Source organism: Eschscholzia californica, unplaced genomic scaffold (genome assembly GCF_041429995.1).
Source record: "Eschscholzia californica isolate CP2 unplaced genomic scaffold, dmEscCali1.0.p SCAF_1, whole genome shotgun sequence".
NCBI classification, from domain to species: Eukaryota; Viridiplantae; Streptophyta; class Magnoliopsida; order Ranunculales; family Papaveraceae; genus Eschscholzia; species Eschscholzia californica.
In genome coordinates, this window is record NW_028238198.1 from 19,196,864 (window position 1) to 19,212,159 (window position 15,296).

Below are 15,296 nucleotides of genomic sequence, written 5' to 3' on the forward strand. Positions count from 1 at the left end.
ATGGCCTAAACAACCATTACAAAAAGACAGTAGCTGTTTTTGCCATTACAATTTTTTTTTTGTCGAATCTGCCATCAAACTCATAATTAGTACACAAGTAAGGTTGAAAAATCTAAATAAATTCGAAACATAGTTCCGACGAAATCTCAAGGGTTCAAAATAGAATTTCTCAAACGATCAATGACCAAATAAGAAGGTAGTGACAAACTACAGGGCCACTTGAGAATATATACACACAAAAAAAATAAAATAAAAATACAAAAAAAAAAGAAAGAAAAGAAATAAAGAAAACAGTATTCTTCATCTCATTCTAAATTCTCAATAGAACCAGCACTGAAAATCCCACAAATAAACACAGTTTATAGAGAAGCATCCATCGACTCTATTTCTAGGGCACTTTTTATCTTCTACATCAAAACATACATATTTTCATCCTATATTTCCTTTTCCTGCTTAAATTATTCTTCCCCATCTCAACAATCTTCTTCCTTTTTCTCATCTAATTAAATTCTCACCGACTCCATTAAACTACTTTCAAACAAAACCCAGATCTGTTCAGCCGATTCTGATCAGGTACTAATCTTATTCTTCTATTTAATTATCACCCCTTTTGTTAATCTTTTAGGTTATATACAATCTTATACTTTGATTGAACTAATTGAGTAATAATCAGAAATTGTCTGATTTTTCCAATTAGTTTAGTTTGTTTTGTTTGTGTATGTTGTGTTTTGATTGATCTGTTTACAATGATGTCATTTATGAATCTATAAAAGTTAAGGGTTTTATTCTTGTGAGGATTAATGGGTGAATTAAGTTGATTGATTAGTGAAATGATGTTTAGTTAAGGGGAGTTTCTGTGAGGATAGTCCTACATGGGAGACAGGTGATCTAGCAGCCAAGAATATAATGTCTCGTCCCTCTCCACTCGTTGCCGATTAGTTTTGAGTCGGATGCCCACAAATTTAACAGTTTCAACATTTCTTTTTGTTATTCAATCTAATCTATCAAGGGTAGTTTTTTTTTTGTATTGGGTACTAATTCGAGCTACTTCGTTTTTTAGGAAATTTCATTGTAGGTTCTCATGGTTTGTATTTATGGAAATAAATGCTGTAACTTGGTGGAAGCGATTCACTCAGATGAGTAATTGTAACGTATCAATCGTTGAAGTTGAAGCTTTTGATGTCTCATGATATTACACTTGAAGTATGAATATAGTTAAGGGTGTTGCGGACCTTATTCGGAGGACATCAAGTGTCCAATCTGGAGAATCTGGTCATTGGTCACAATCGGAGAAGTTCTCTGTTCCCTCCCCGAGAATTTGCTTCAGGTATTTCTTGTCATGCTCTCTTACGCTCGGTTGCATTTGTATATGAATATCAGAACTGTAAAATATATAGGACGACTCAAATGCGGATAGCCTATATGTATTTAAATCAAATGTTGATGACACTCTTGTTGCGTTTACGTTTTCATTCTCCTAATTTCTTCCTATCTTTCGTATTTCTAGCGAAGATGGTGATGAGGCAATTTTGAATACACTCTGGAAGAAACATGAAATTGCAAGTGATAAGGTATTTCCAGTAATAACTATAGTGAGGTTTTCTGTTTTTACATATATATGGTTAATCTTAAGCAGAAAGTATGTCTCATCTCTATACCAGTCACTATATAGTTTGACTCGCTAAATGGTAGATATGTTGAGAAGGTAGAGAATAAAAAGAGGAGAGGCAGGGGTACACAATTAGATGAGGTAATCAGGGACTGTCTGGGCAAGAAACCAAACAGACAGCTTAACGGAATAGGTTTACTGGCCTTTTTGTTTTGTGAAACTCCCTACTCTTGTACACCGAATTCTTCCTTTATATTCAGCTTTTAGTGTAACAACAGCCGTTTACAAGAATATTTCTTAGGAAGTCTTTTTTCCTTCAGTGCGAATACTTTTCTTCTTTGCCAGGAACTCATATTCTGTAATTTTCCTTCTTACCTTCTGCTTGTTTGTAGCTTGTGTTCACTCAGGGTAAAGAATTACTCACCTCTTATTATTTGGTAGTCGATAGTCTGTAGATTGTGATTTACTGCTTAGTTGGTCTTTGTTCACCCAGACAGTACTTATCTGATATTTAAGGTATTCTGGAACTTTATATTTATGATAAATTTGCAGGTGGAAAAGAGAAGGCTGTATCATATTTTTCTCAAGCAATTCCTGCTTGTATACGAGAACTGGGAGCCTACACATTCTGGTCACTTGCCAGAAGCTGGTTTTCTTTCCTCCTTGACTGTGGAGTCTTCATCAGGTTATCATGATACAGTTGTAGGCTGCTCTGCTGGACATCCTGCTGAAATAATTCTTTTCTTAACTCAAGAGATCCAACAGTTGACTTCTCGTGTTACTGAAAGTAAGTTGATCTACTATGTCGCACAGATGTACATGACTATATTCTAGTTGCGTTGCTTATATATCTTTTTCTTGCCTTCGTCATCTTTCGGGTAAAAAGAAGAGTCTCATCTGAGAGCCTTTAGAAGAGTTTCATGTTATTCTGTTAGATACATTGTAAAGTGCATACACGGTTTATGCAGGAGTCAAGATATAGTAGCAAGCTGTTCTTGCGTAACTGATAAGATGCACGAAAAGTGCGACATACAACATATTAGTTGCTTTTGACGTTGTATGTTGGCTGAATATTTTATAACATTAATGCATAGTTCAGAATCAATTTGATCTTGTAATCAGACAAGTTATGATTTGTAATGGATAGTCTTGCTAGGATCAGTATTTTCTTTTAGCGCATAAACTATACATTGAGGTCACTTTATGTTTTTTCCTCAATCCAGTGAGCAGCAACACAGCACAATCTAAAGCAGATGTTTTAGGGGCTTCTCTCAGCTTGAATGATATTGCAGATGGGTTGATTGTCTTAGATGCCTTGACAATTATAACTCGCTCAATGCACAACTGCAGAATTTTCGGCTACTATGGAGGGATACAAAAGCTGACCGCATTGATGAAGGGTACTTATCATATTTCTGCTCTTCATTCCCTTTTGCCCTTTCTAGTTCTTATTTTCATTTCTAGTTTTGTTGCAGTATATCTGACCTTTCGTAATTCATAATTATTTTGGATCCATTAGATAACATAAGCAAGATCTTCTAGTTTAAACCTCAGTTACAGAAAGCTGGTACTCTAGCTAGAGCTCCCCTTTTGTTGCTCCAAAATTTTGGTTGCTCACCCTCTTCAAGATGATTCAAAAAATTTGCAATAACTGCACCTGGATGCCCGAACACATAACCTTGCTTGATAATAAGTGCCTCCTTTTCTGCTTTATGTGGCTGGGTGTTCGAACTGATTATATCGTATGCTGCCATATGATTATAAGGGCCTTTTGGATTTTATGAAGAAAATCTAGTTATCTCCATGTGCTGTTGTTAAGAGAGGCAGATCCACACCTTTATCGAGTTACTATGTCTTCTCGACATTTATGTAAAGTAGCAATAATTGGATTTGCAAATCAGTTGCTCTAGATTTTCTTTATGTCATGGTGAACTAAGTCACCTATTAGTTTTGAAGAAGCTCCTTGATTTCTGTTACACGAACCTCCTCCTATGTCTTACGCTCTTACATTAATTTTTTTTATATATTAATTGATTTACCTTGTCCTATTTGGTCTCATTCAGCTGCAGTTGTCCAACTCAAAACTCTAAGTGGTGCTCTGACTGCCGATGAAAACTTATCTGAGCTTCAAGTGGAGAAGACTAAAGTCTTGCAAAAGATACTTATGTGTGTTGTATCAGTGACGTGTACTTTCATTAATTTGAAATCAAATTTATACGAGAGGGCCAAGTCATGCGCAACTTCTGCCGATTTTTCTCTTCTGAGTGTAGACACATCCAAAACTGACCTTTCTGGTAGTATAGGGGGCTCTTTCACGGAGTTAAGACTCAATTGGCATCAGAAGGCGATTGTTTCTGTTATGGAAGCAGGTGGCCTTAATTGGTTAGTAGGTAAGGTATGCTACTATCTGATTCTTGATATATATATGTTTCAATTGGTACCAACTCAAGATTTATAGACTGCCGCATCTGAAAAATTGATATATTCCACAAAGTTATTATTACTAGATGGCCTTGTTATCACCTGTAAACACATGATGAACTGTCTTTTGCATTTCGGACCTTCATGGCATGGCATGCCAAACAGTGTTTGTATCTGAATCATATGTACCAAAAAGTTTTAGGCTGAAATATATTAATTGTTATGCGTGCAGAAATGTCTATGCTCTAAAATAATCTTCTTATAATCTTCTTTTGTAGCTTGACTTTAACATATTATTTTCATGGGATGATATATGAAGAAATATTCTTAGTCTTCTCTAGATGTTTTTATACCACTAGTGGTTTGAGTTTAATAAAATAGAAAATAAATAAATAAAATAAGCAATCTGATTGTCACGATTTAATCAAATATCCCTTATTTCTTTGGCGAGTCCATCTCTAGATGTCTTACTCGTTACAAACCTATTAGTACTTGTCGATTTGACATGAAAATGGAATTGAATTGGTTACCAATACTTGTACTAGGTGTCAGACACAGTGAACTAAAAAATGCCAAAACACGAACTTGGCTGTGTGTGTGTATATATATATATATATATATGTTGTTATCTTACTTATTAGGTCCTTCCGTCCTTTGCCTTTCTTTGCTAATCGAATGAGCCGGAATGAACCACTCTCTTCTCTTCCTAGTGAAATATGAACGTTCAACTTAGTTATTGACTTATTGAACAACCTAGCAGGCTAGCACCCAACGAACTAAAGATTGACATCGATAGAAGCATAGTCTTCCAAATCAAAATAAAATATCTATTAGACACTAACACTGTCGAATGTTTCCTCTTTGTTGAAAGAATAACAACCGTAATTTATATACATTGATATATCTGTGGTGGCGTGTTACATTATAAACAGAAGATGTTAACCTAGAGTAGTATTTTGTGGCACTAATATGATTGTATTCGGTTGTGTGCAACTAGTCCCAAGTCCCAAGCTGTACTAAACAAACAAAGCATTGCATTATACTTACTTAAGTGCTCCAGTGAATGTGAGTTTTCGGCAAGAGTTTCAAGTGTCCTACCCAAGTATTCGATTGGGCAAAAAGAAATACTAATAGAGTACCTCATATAGCTACTTATCGTATTCCATATTGTTTTATATTTACTCTATATCGATGTTTATTCAATTTCATGGTAAAAAGTGGTATCTCATTTCAGAACTTTTACGCGTCATCAGAAGATTGGGCATGAAAGAACAATGGACAGATGTGTCACTTCAGTATTTGACTTTGACCACTCTTCAGACAGCGTTGTCTGAAAATCCACGGGCTCAGAATCATTTTAGAAGTATTGGTGGTCTTGAAGTTCTATTAGATGGGCTTGGGTTTTCATCAACTAATACATTAGCAGTGAAAAATAATTTAGTTGCAGATAAAGAGAGGTAAGTCGCCTTTTATTATATTCTTAGATTCCTCTATTTTCTTCTTCTCTTTTTGTTTTGATTCAACTATTTATTTGGGCTTGCTTGAAACCTTGATGAGCAGTAAAAGTTTGCAAGGTTCCGTGCACACAATATCTTCACATGGGATTTAGTCTTCTATTTCGTTGTGGTAACTACTTTAGGGTTTAGGTTTTGAGGTTTAGAGAAAGCAGTATTAGCCATAATACTACTTTCTTAAATATAAGCATTTATTTTTAAATGAACAGTGGCACTAAGTAAACAGAAGAGATGGCATAATTGTAAGATATGCGTTTCATTAGATATTTGAGTATTTGGTTCTCAGAACGCCATGATTGTGTTTTATCGAGTGAAGTAATCTGTTGTATTTGCACCACCAATCTACAAGTACACATTTTGTAAGTAGGCTTAGCAACCAGGGAACTGTTGTTTGCCGTATCACTTATTGCAATACCAATTGTCAATTGAAGATGCCTTTATTGTATAATTCTTAGAAAGGTAGAATTGTTTGATATACTTGCTATTTCTAAAGACTGAGTCCTTTTTAATTCCTTTGCAGGAACGAAAATCCTTTTTTGGCTATAATGCAGCTTCAAGTTCTCTCCTTGGAGGTCCTTCGAGAAGCTGTGTATCCTTGATATCGTTCTGGTGGAGAATGGTTTCCTTTTTTATAAAAGAACATTGGAACACACTAGGTAGAAAACTGCTCAAAGAATTTTAACAAAACATAAAAATAAAGTTGAAAACATGCCAATAATAAAGTTGTATTAATATTGCAGGAATAAATGCATTTTGGGTTTGTAGAGTGGACCTCACTTTCAATGGGTAGTTACATTCTGACAACACTAACTACTGGCAGGTCCTAATTGAGCATGGGCCTTGTCATTCTTTGTTAAAAATGTTAAGTTGTAGGGTCATATACACAAAATCTGATTTGAGTGGTTGACATATATTAGATGCAATGAAGCAAATGCATGCATGAAATTTCAGAAGTCGATAGGTTTTTATGACTATATAGGGATGCCAGTTAGATTGTGTAAATGCCACTGCCTCACCGATAATAGTTATTGTTGTTTCTGTCGAAAGTTGAACACCTTAACGACGGCTTCAGCTTTGGAAATTTGAGCAACTTGCAATTTCTTTGTGAAATTGGAAGAGTTCATAAATTTGCAAATAGCATATGTTGGCCTGCTTTCATGCTTCAAGAGTTCCAGCGCCAGAGGCTGGAGTTAGTTCTAAATGCTGAAAAAAATGCTAGTGGCAGTATTCCTTCAATGGAGCCTGCCTTTCCGTTAGATAATGGCTCATATCCTCAATATTGGAAAGATTACGCTGTTAAATTGAGCAGAGTGCTTTGTTCTTTCCTTCTGGCCCTTGAGGATATCAAATTTCATCATGTCCAGGCGTCAGTTGGCCGAAGTACTGTACCAGTATCGTCATTGTATTGGGAGCTTTCCATAAAATGGATTGTGAAGGTCCTTTCTACCGTGTTTCCATGTATTAAGGCTTGCTCTAATCAGAATGACCTGCCAAACCATTTAAGGTAAACGGCTGATACTCTTATTTACATTCAAATTTTGCAAAGGCTGCAACTCTCGCCCTTGTTATCTTCAGGATTTTGATAGGAGGTTCAGCATTGCTACATATATACTAATATCTGAGAAGCTCGTTTTGTAATCATTAATGTTAGAACCTTTTGTGGTTTATAAACACTTCATTCAAAATCGGGATCGTATCTTAGAGAAATGGTACGTTGTGAAGATAAACATTTCGCAATTTTAAATTATGTTATGCATATATTTGTATTCATTTGTTCCGTTATCTTGCTCAGCTGTAGAAGTTAGAATAGGGCTCTAATCAGTGAAACGGGATAGCGGCTACAAGTAGTAGTTGCTCGTATACATACACTGATACACATTATATTACCATAATAACGACACAACACAAATGAAGTGCAATATATTACGTTAAGATGAGACATTACCAGTGCACCACATAGTTACCCGAAATCCAGTCTAAATCTGTATAATTAGTTCATCAACGATCAGATAATCCACGGCAATAAATTGAAACGGATAATGGAATCGCTGGTCCTTGGAATTCATGTACATCTACCATCTACAAATGTTAGTATTAATAAAACATTTACTTTTCTTGATTAAAAGGGGAAAGGATGAGAGGAAGTTTAGTAATAGCTAGTCCCGAAAACATAGTGTGTTAATTTGGACACAAATTGGTAATAAATTGGTTTGAGAACCTAAGTGTCCAAGTACAACTATTCGAGCTGGTCAAGTTGGGAGTAGAGACTAGTCAGGCTAATCAATAGTAGCAGGAGACTTTAACGACATAGTTTTCTTGTATAAAGTATTAAAGAACAGAAGGATTTCATATTATTGATAAATAATGACCTGTAGATGTAATTACTTGTCGTAGTTTAAAGATGGGGTGTGTAACTTGTGCAAGGGGTTCATGAGGTTGACTAGCGTCCTCCTGTTACTGATAGATATGCTTTGTTTTGAAGTGTATGTGTAGAGTGCAGTTTCTGTTTACTTGCTACACGTCTTGCCTTCTTCGCTATTAGTTGCTTGTGGACCTCGGACGACTAGAGTAGAGCGTAGTCAATTGAAACTTGAAAGAGGTGCAAATGGACTGGACATTTTAGATTGACGAACATGTGCATTTTAGCTTTACGTGTTTAGTAACTGATTACTGGCATGACTTCATAATCTGCATGCTACATCATCCACAGTTCTAGTTAGTTCATCCATATATAAAGCAACTCACTTTTGACATTTGGATGTGTTTTATTTTGATCTGCTGCAGGATATTCGTGAACACCTTGCAACATTACGTCCTCTATGCATTTAGGAAGGTTCTGATTTCCTTGCCAACATTGCTCGATGTATTTCGAGAAGAGGGCATATGGGATCTCATCTTCTCAGAGAATTTTTTCTATTTTGGCCCAACCTCAGAAGAAGCTACAGGAAATTTTGGCAGTCATTCTGATGGAGCTTCTACAAAATTAGAACAGAACTCCAGTTTTGGTTTCACGAACATTTATATAAAGGCGGGTGAAGTTGAAATTCTTCAAATGGAAATAATTTCATTTGTGGAGTTTGCTGCAACTTTTAATGGAAGTACACATAACTTGGTAGTGTCTTCTTCTTCTGCCTTTACAGTATCTTGTTTTTGTGCATTATACATCTTCAGTATACGATTTTTATGTGAGTTTTAATGATTCCTTTTCTGTATTCATGCTGAGGGGCAGATAGACCAATCCATGCCAATTTTTAGATTTAGATTTGATTATAGCTTAGAACTCCATTTTTCTCACGAGAATGAATGAAGTAATCACACCCCATCTTGATGCAAGTTGTGTAGCAGGCATATATATATATATATATATATATATATATATATATATATATATATATACTAATGCAAGGTTTTAAGAAAAATTTGACAATGTAAGATGGTTTTAGAGGAACATGAATATGACAACAATTATTGAGGGATAGTTTCTGAGTGATATCAGAAGCTATACGCCGATCCCGTCATATAGTTGCAGGACTTTTGGGTGGTATATAAACTTAAAGCATGAATCATCCAAAATTTGGAAGATGAATTAGTAATAGAGCATTAGTAGTACATTATATACTTTTTTTGTTAGTTTTTTTTTTCTGGCTCTTACCTATATTTTATCCTGTTTTGACAGCCTGAGTGTTCCATTTTGTTGGATGCCCTTGAGCAATCCGCCTGTAATCCTGAGCTTGCCAGTGCTCTTGGAAAGAGTTTGCATCGTATCTTACAGTTGGCAGTCGAGCAAACTGTTGCTTCTTTCAAGACTTTAGATGCTATTCCTAGAGTGCTCAAAGTTGCCTGTGTTCAAGCACATGAGTTCCAAAGGTCCGAAGGTTTGAGCTCTCCTGTGGCGAATGAATATGCCGAAGAGACGAGTTCATCTGAGATGGATCATAGTTGGCCTAAATGCATGGAAACGTCCATGGAACTGTTTAATGCATTTCTTTCAATGGCTGAAGATGCAAACACTTGGGTTTTGCATAATTCGTCATGTATAGATTGCTTATTTGAATTGTTTTGGGAAGCAGGATTCCAGAAGCAAGTATTAGCACATATTCTTGACCTAATGAAGGTACAGCTTATCCAATTTCTGAGAATCCTATTTTCTTCTAAAGCAATTATAAAGAAAGGGATTAACATCTTCCGCATGTTCGAAAAACCCTATTTTGCAGCTTCCACCCTCTTGTGAGGAAGATCAGATGGCAAAATTACGTTTATGTTCTAAATATTTAGAAACATTCACTTGTATAAAAGAACGAAAACAGAACTTCGCAGAATTATCAATAGATCTATTAGTTGGTGTGAGAGATATGCTTCTGACTAATCAGCTGGTATGACATTAATATTCTTTCTATTGTTCTTGGATTCCTGATCTCGACTCATGAGTACTTCTTACATAAATAAATGTTTAATGTTCTGATAACGTGCACAAATTTGTTTTTCCTTCAGTATTACCAGGCTCTGTTTCGTGATGGTGAATGCTTTTTGCATGTTGTCTCTTTGTTAAATGGTAATTTAGACGAAGAAAGAGGAGAGCAGCTGCTCTTGAATGTCCTCCAAACACTGACTTGTTTGGTTATGGGAAATGACGCTTCAAAGGTAATTAGCTTTTCTCTTTGCCCTTGGGAAGAAAACTATGTTATCATATTAGTGGGTTACTTAATATCCATTAAATAAGTTAGTGAAGAGATGAATCATATTGCCTTGTATTTCTTCTGTTGGAACCGGAAGATCAGGAGACACTTTCTCCCCATGATTGTCTGCGTAATAACTTTTCCAATTGCTCTCTGCTGGAGCTGGCGAACTGCAGAAGTATAAAGTTTGTCTCTAAAATAGTTTTTAACCATCAAACTTTTAGACTTAAAATTTAATTTGCCTTCTGTTATGTTGTAGAAGTGTTATCCCGTTCTATATTTGAAAACAAAATATTTAATTTAAACTCTGAAGTTGTTTGTTTTAAATTTCAGTTCTTTACTTGAGGACAATTTTCTAATGTTTTATCGCATCAAGAGTTTCTCATATCTAGCTGTTACAAAAATATCTCTGGACCTGTCTTGCATCTCCAGCAACTTATTTGAGATTTAGGTGTCGTTTGGCAACGAAAAGTAGAAGTACTTTTGCTTGTAGTAGAAGTTCTTCTGCTTTAAAAAAGTAAAAAAGTTTTAAAAGTATATTTGGCAAAAATGTTACTTACAAGTAAAAAAGTCAAAAAGTTAGTTTGGTAATTCAATTTACTTTTGATAATTTTATTTTTCTTTCTCACAGAGATACTTGATTTTAATTGAATTTATTTATGATTTCCACATTTACTCTCGTATACGAAGTAGTGGTGAATACTGGTGGTACTGGTGGTGCCATGAAGGGGTGTGGTGGTGGTTGAGGTTTGATGGTGGTGCTAGAGGTACGATGGTGGCAAAGACGGTGGTTGTGAAGGTATGGGTGGTGGTGGTATGATGGTGGCGATGGTGGTGGAAGTATGGTGGTGGTGGAAGTACGGTGGTGGTGATTGTGGAAATACGGTGGTGGTGGTGGATAAGGTAAGATGGTTGCAGCGGTGGTGGTTGTGGTGGAGGTATGGGTGGTGGTGGAGGTATGATTGTGGCGATGGTGGTGGAAGTATGGTGGTGGTGATGGTTGGGATACGGTGGTGGTAGTGGATAAGGTACGTGAGTGATAGTGACGGAGTTATGGTGGTGGTGGTGGTATGGTGATGGTGGTAAAAGTGGTGGATAAGATATGTAGGTGGTAATGATGGAGGTATCGTGGTGGTGGTGGTGAAGGTACCGTGTTGGTGGTGAAAGTATGGTGGTGGTGGTGAAGGTACCGTGGTGGTGGTGGAGATACGAGGTGGTTGTTGTCGAGGTGTGGTGGTATATGGTGGTGGTGGTACGAAGGTGGTAGTTAAGGTGTGGCGGTGGTAGTTGAGGTAGAGTGGTGAAATGCTTGTTGTGGTGGTGGTGGGTGTAGAATGGTACGGTAGAAGGTTAGTTGCGGTAGTGGAGCGAAGATACACAAAAAGAAATTCGTGAAATAAAATTCATGCATGTCTCAAAAAAAAGTTACTTTACTTTGAAGTCAAAAGCTAAAAATTTTAACTTTCAAAGAAAGTCAAATTTTAACTTAAAAGAAGTCAGTAATTTTTGCGTACCAAACTGACTTTTTGACTTTTCTACTTAAATAAACAAAAAAGTAACTTATTTTAGTGTTGCCAAACGACACCTTAAGAGCCAATGTACAGAGTACAACTATTTATATATTAGACCACATCTGGTGGATGAAATCATAGTTATTCCTTAAAGCGTATGAACTGAAATGTAGTTAGAAGAATATCTTCGATTGCCTAAATTATTCTCGTACAATCCCCAGAAAAATCATGTCAATATAATCTTGGCTCTCTTAGTGTGGTCCTGAACTCCTGATCATATCTTATCTACATCTATGCACGTAGTTTTCCCATTATGAAGCTCGTATCATATGATCTTATGTCTAATGCATTTTTAGCTTTGTTGTGCTATCAGCTATTATAATTCCCGATGGTCCTCATTCTGCTGTCTAGTTCCCAATAAATGTTATTTGGCTTCTTTACTTTTACTTCTGTTTGCAGCTATGACCATGAGTTATTGTGCATCAATATTTATTTTTCTTCACTTACAGGAAGCATTTCGAGCTCTTGTTGGTAATGGTTATCAGACATTGCAACGCTTGCTCTTGGATTTTTGCCAGTGTCAGCCTACTGAAGGTCTTGTAAACGCTTTGCTTGATATGCTTGTGGATGGAAACTTTGATGTTAAAGTGAACCCTGTAATAAAGGTGATTTATTGATGGAACCATTATATAACTTTTTCCGTGTTGTATCTTTGCTTAAATAGCTACTGCTTACTATAGTTGCACTTCTGTTGCCCCCTAAGTACAGATTACGTATTATGTTTGATTGCCTGCTCTAGAAATTTGTGGCTTGGTTGTACGAGGAAATGGCATTTTAATGACTTTCTTTTGTTTGTTATTTGTAGAATGAAGATGTGATTGTACTTTTCTTGAGTGTTCTACAAAAGGTTTGTAATAGCATCCTCTGTTTTTTCCCTCTTTAGTCATTACATTTTTCTTCTGTTGTTGGATTTCATGCTTTTCTGAATCCTTTCTTGGCTGACTTTATGGTTGGGCAGAGCAGTAACTCATTGCAGCAATACGGGCTTGATGCACTTCAGCAGCTCCTAAGAGATTCCATCTCTAATCGAGCTTCATGTGTCAGAGCAGGAATGCTTAGTTTCCTTCTTGATTGGTTCTCCCAAGAAGAACAAGAAAATGTGATTTTGAAAATTGCACAACTAATTCAGGTCATTGGTGGACATAGCATATCTGGAAAGGACATACGCAAAATTTTTGCCCTTCTCCGTGATCAGGAAATTGGGTCAAGGCAACAGCATTGCTCCTTGTTGTTGACCAGCATCCGCTCTATGCTTAATGAAAAGGGCCCAACTGCTTTTTTTGATCTGAATGGAAATGACTCTGTATGTTCTTACATGAATTTCATTTCTTACTTCCAAATTGTACGTTTCATGTTAGTTTCTCCTTTTATATTAAAAAAAATACTTGTATTCTTTTCCACTTGTAGCCTAAGAAAGCTTAGTTGGGATAATTAATCCTCTTATTCTCTTATTTTAGCATGCCATCACACCGTTGCCTTCTCTGCTCTAGATTTTTATGAAGCTTGTAACTTTGTATCCATCAATGTCACCCATTTTAAGAAAGTAATCTGTAATTTTTTTTGAAACTAAAGGTGTTAGAGAGATCTACAGAATAATTGGTTGTATGTAGTTTTGCAAGTAGATAGTCTAGAGAAGATTGACTATGAGATAAGTCTAGTTGCTTATTTTGTAAGTTACAATGTGAAATTCTCTAGGCCTTGCTAGTTGGGTTAAAACATCTAGTATAAATAGAGATGGTTTCTAATGTGTTTGAACAAGCAAAAAAAAGAGTTATCTAGCAATTATAAGATCATTTTAAGAGATAAATATCCATCATCATCCTTCCACCCATCATTCATTACCACCCCATTCAGTTCTGATTGATTATATTGTGTTCGCAGTGACTCAGTGACTGAATTCTTCTTGTCATTATTATGATGATGTTCACTTAACTGATAGTTTGTTCTTTTTTCTTATCGGTTTTGTAGGGGATTGTAATAAACACACCATTGCAGTGGCCTCTCAATAAGGGGTTTTCCTTTTCATGCTGGGTCAGGATTGAGAACTTTCCTAGGACTGGGACTGTGGGTCTTTTCAGTTTTCTCACCGAAAACGGAAGAGGGTGCTTTGCTATGCTTGGTAAAGACAAGTTAGTTTATGAGGTGAAAGCTTCTTCTCATCTTTATTCTGTTTCCCGCTGATAATTAAGCATATACTGACCGTTTTAATTGGATTTGTACGATCTATCTTAAGAGTTTATCTTCTGTTTTGGGCAGTCTTTCAACCAGAAAAGGCAATCTGTTTCTTTGCCTCTCAATCTTGTCACAAAGAAATGGCATTTTCTTTGTGTTACTCATAGCATTGGGAGGGCATTTTCTGGGGGAAGCCAATTGCGGTGTTATCTTGACGGTGATCTAGTAGCATCTGAGAAATGCAGGTGCTATGCATCTTCTAGTCAACCGTTTTATATGGTTCGTTAGGTATATCTCGAAGTGGAATATATTCTTACTTTAATTTATCTTGCTTCAGGTATGCAAAAGTAACCGATTCCATTACACGTTGTAGAATTGGAACAAAAATATCTCCACCTCTCTGTGAAGAAGAGAAGTCAATGTTCTCTGTTGAGAATTCAGCTCATTTGCTTGGTCAGATTGGTCCAGTGTACATGTTTAGTGATGCCATTTCTTCAGAGCAAATCGTAGGCATCTACTCCTTAGGACCAAGTTATATGTATTCCTTTCTTGATAATGAGGTTGCCGTAGCCTCGGTCAACCCATTGCCCAATGGACTTCTTGATGTGAAGGATGGCCTAGCATCCAAAATAATTTTTGGTCTGAACGCACAGGTTCTCTCTCTCTCTTTCTTCTCGATTGATGCTAGTTCACAATTAATTTTTGTTTTGGATGATTAAGGAACTGAAACAGATATCTATTCGTGCAGGCTAGTAATGGTAAGGCTCTGTTTAATGTTTCACCAATGCAAGACCATGCCATGGATAAGAATTCTTTTCGAGCTTTGGTTATGGCTGGAACACAACTCTGTTCCCGCCGTTTATTGCAGCAGATCATTTACTGTGTAGGCGGTGTTTCAGTATTTTTCCCTTTGTTGACCCAATTTGATAGGTTCGGTACACCAGAAAGTGAACAACTTGGAGATAAGTTGCTTAGGTCAGTTGTAAGGGATTGCCTTACTGCTGAAGTGATTGAGCTCATTGCTTCTGTTTTAGATGAGAGTCTCGCAAATCAGCAGCAAATGCATCTTCTTTCTGGATTGAAGATCTTGGGGTTTTTATTACAGTCAGTTCCTCCTCTGAAACTTAATTTGGAAACACTCTCTGCTTTGAGGCATTTGTTCAACGTTGTGGCAAACTGTGGTAATGTGACTTTTTCTTTCTGTCTTACTATTATAAGCTTTCATGCCTTATCTTATGTTCTTACATCCTTTCTAATAAGTAGAAGGCATGGTCATTCAAAGCTTTGAACTTAATGTTCTAATTGTTTCTAATCTTGTTATTTTGTCTTCTTT

At 36.3% G+C, this 15,296-nt stretch overlaps 1 protein-coding gene across 4 annotated transcripts in view; it reads left to right on the forward strand.

The window, feature by feature from the left end:
• The first annotated feature begins 267 nt into the window (after positions 1-267).
• LOC147564882 (binding protein) overlaps positions 268-15,296 on the forward strand; it is a 31,555-nt gene continuing 16,526 nt past the window's right edge. For 2 of the 4 annotated variants that reach the window (XR_015228342.1, XM_086650838.1), the window contains exons 1-20: positions 270-573; positions 1,061-1,327; positions 1,508-1,571; positions 2,162-2,396; positions 2,833-3,009; positions 3,673-3,999; positions 5,265-5,487; positions 6,065-6,133; positions 6,617-7,048; positions 8,329-8,656; positions 9,221-9,658; positions 9,759-9,917; positions 10,036-10,185; positions 12,241-12,396; positions 12,597-12,638; positions 12,750-13,094; positions 13,760-13,933; positions 14,048-14,208; positions 14,301-14,616; positions 14,712-15,144. Coding sequence is in view for 1 of the 4 variants with exons in the window: in XM_086650838.1 (XP_086506964.1) it covers positions 1,206-1,327; positions 1,508-1,571; positions 2,162-2,396; positions 2,833-3,009; positions 3,673-3,999; positions 5,265-5,487; positions 6,065-6,133; positions 6,617-7,048; positions 8,329-8,656; positions 9,221-9,658; positions 9,759-9,917; positions 10,036-10,185; positions 12,241-12,396; positions 12,597-12,638; positions 12,750-13,094; positions 13,760-13,933; positions 14,048-14,208; positions 14,301-14,616; positions 14,712-15,144 (4,351 nt within the window). In the remaining 3 variants the exon portion in view is untranslated. Of the gene's footprint in view, positions 574-1,060; positions 1,328-1,507; positions 1,572-2,161; positions 2,397-2,832; positions 3,010-3,672; positions 4,005-5,264; positions 5,488-6,064; positions 6,134-6,616; positions 7,049-8,328; positions 8,657-9,220; positions 9,659-9,758; positions 9,918-10,035; positions 10,186-12,240; positions 12,397-12,596; positions 12,639-12,749; positions 13,095-13,759; positions 13,934-14,047; positions 14,209-14,300; positions 14,617-14,711; positions 15,145-15,296 lie in introns of all 4 variants that reach the window. The other 2 variants (XR_015228347.1, XR_015228346.1) reach the window with 2 other exon arrangements.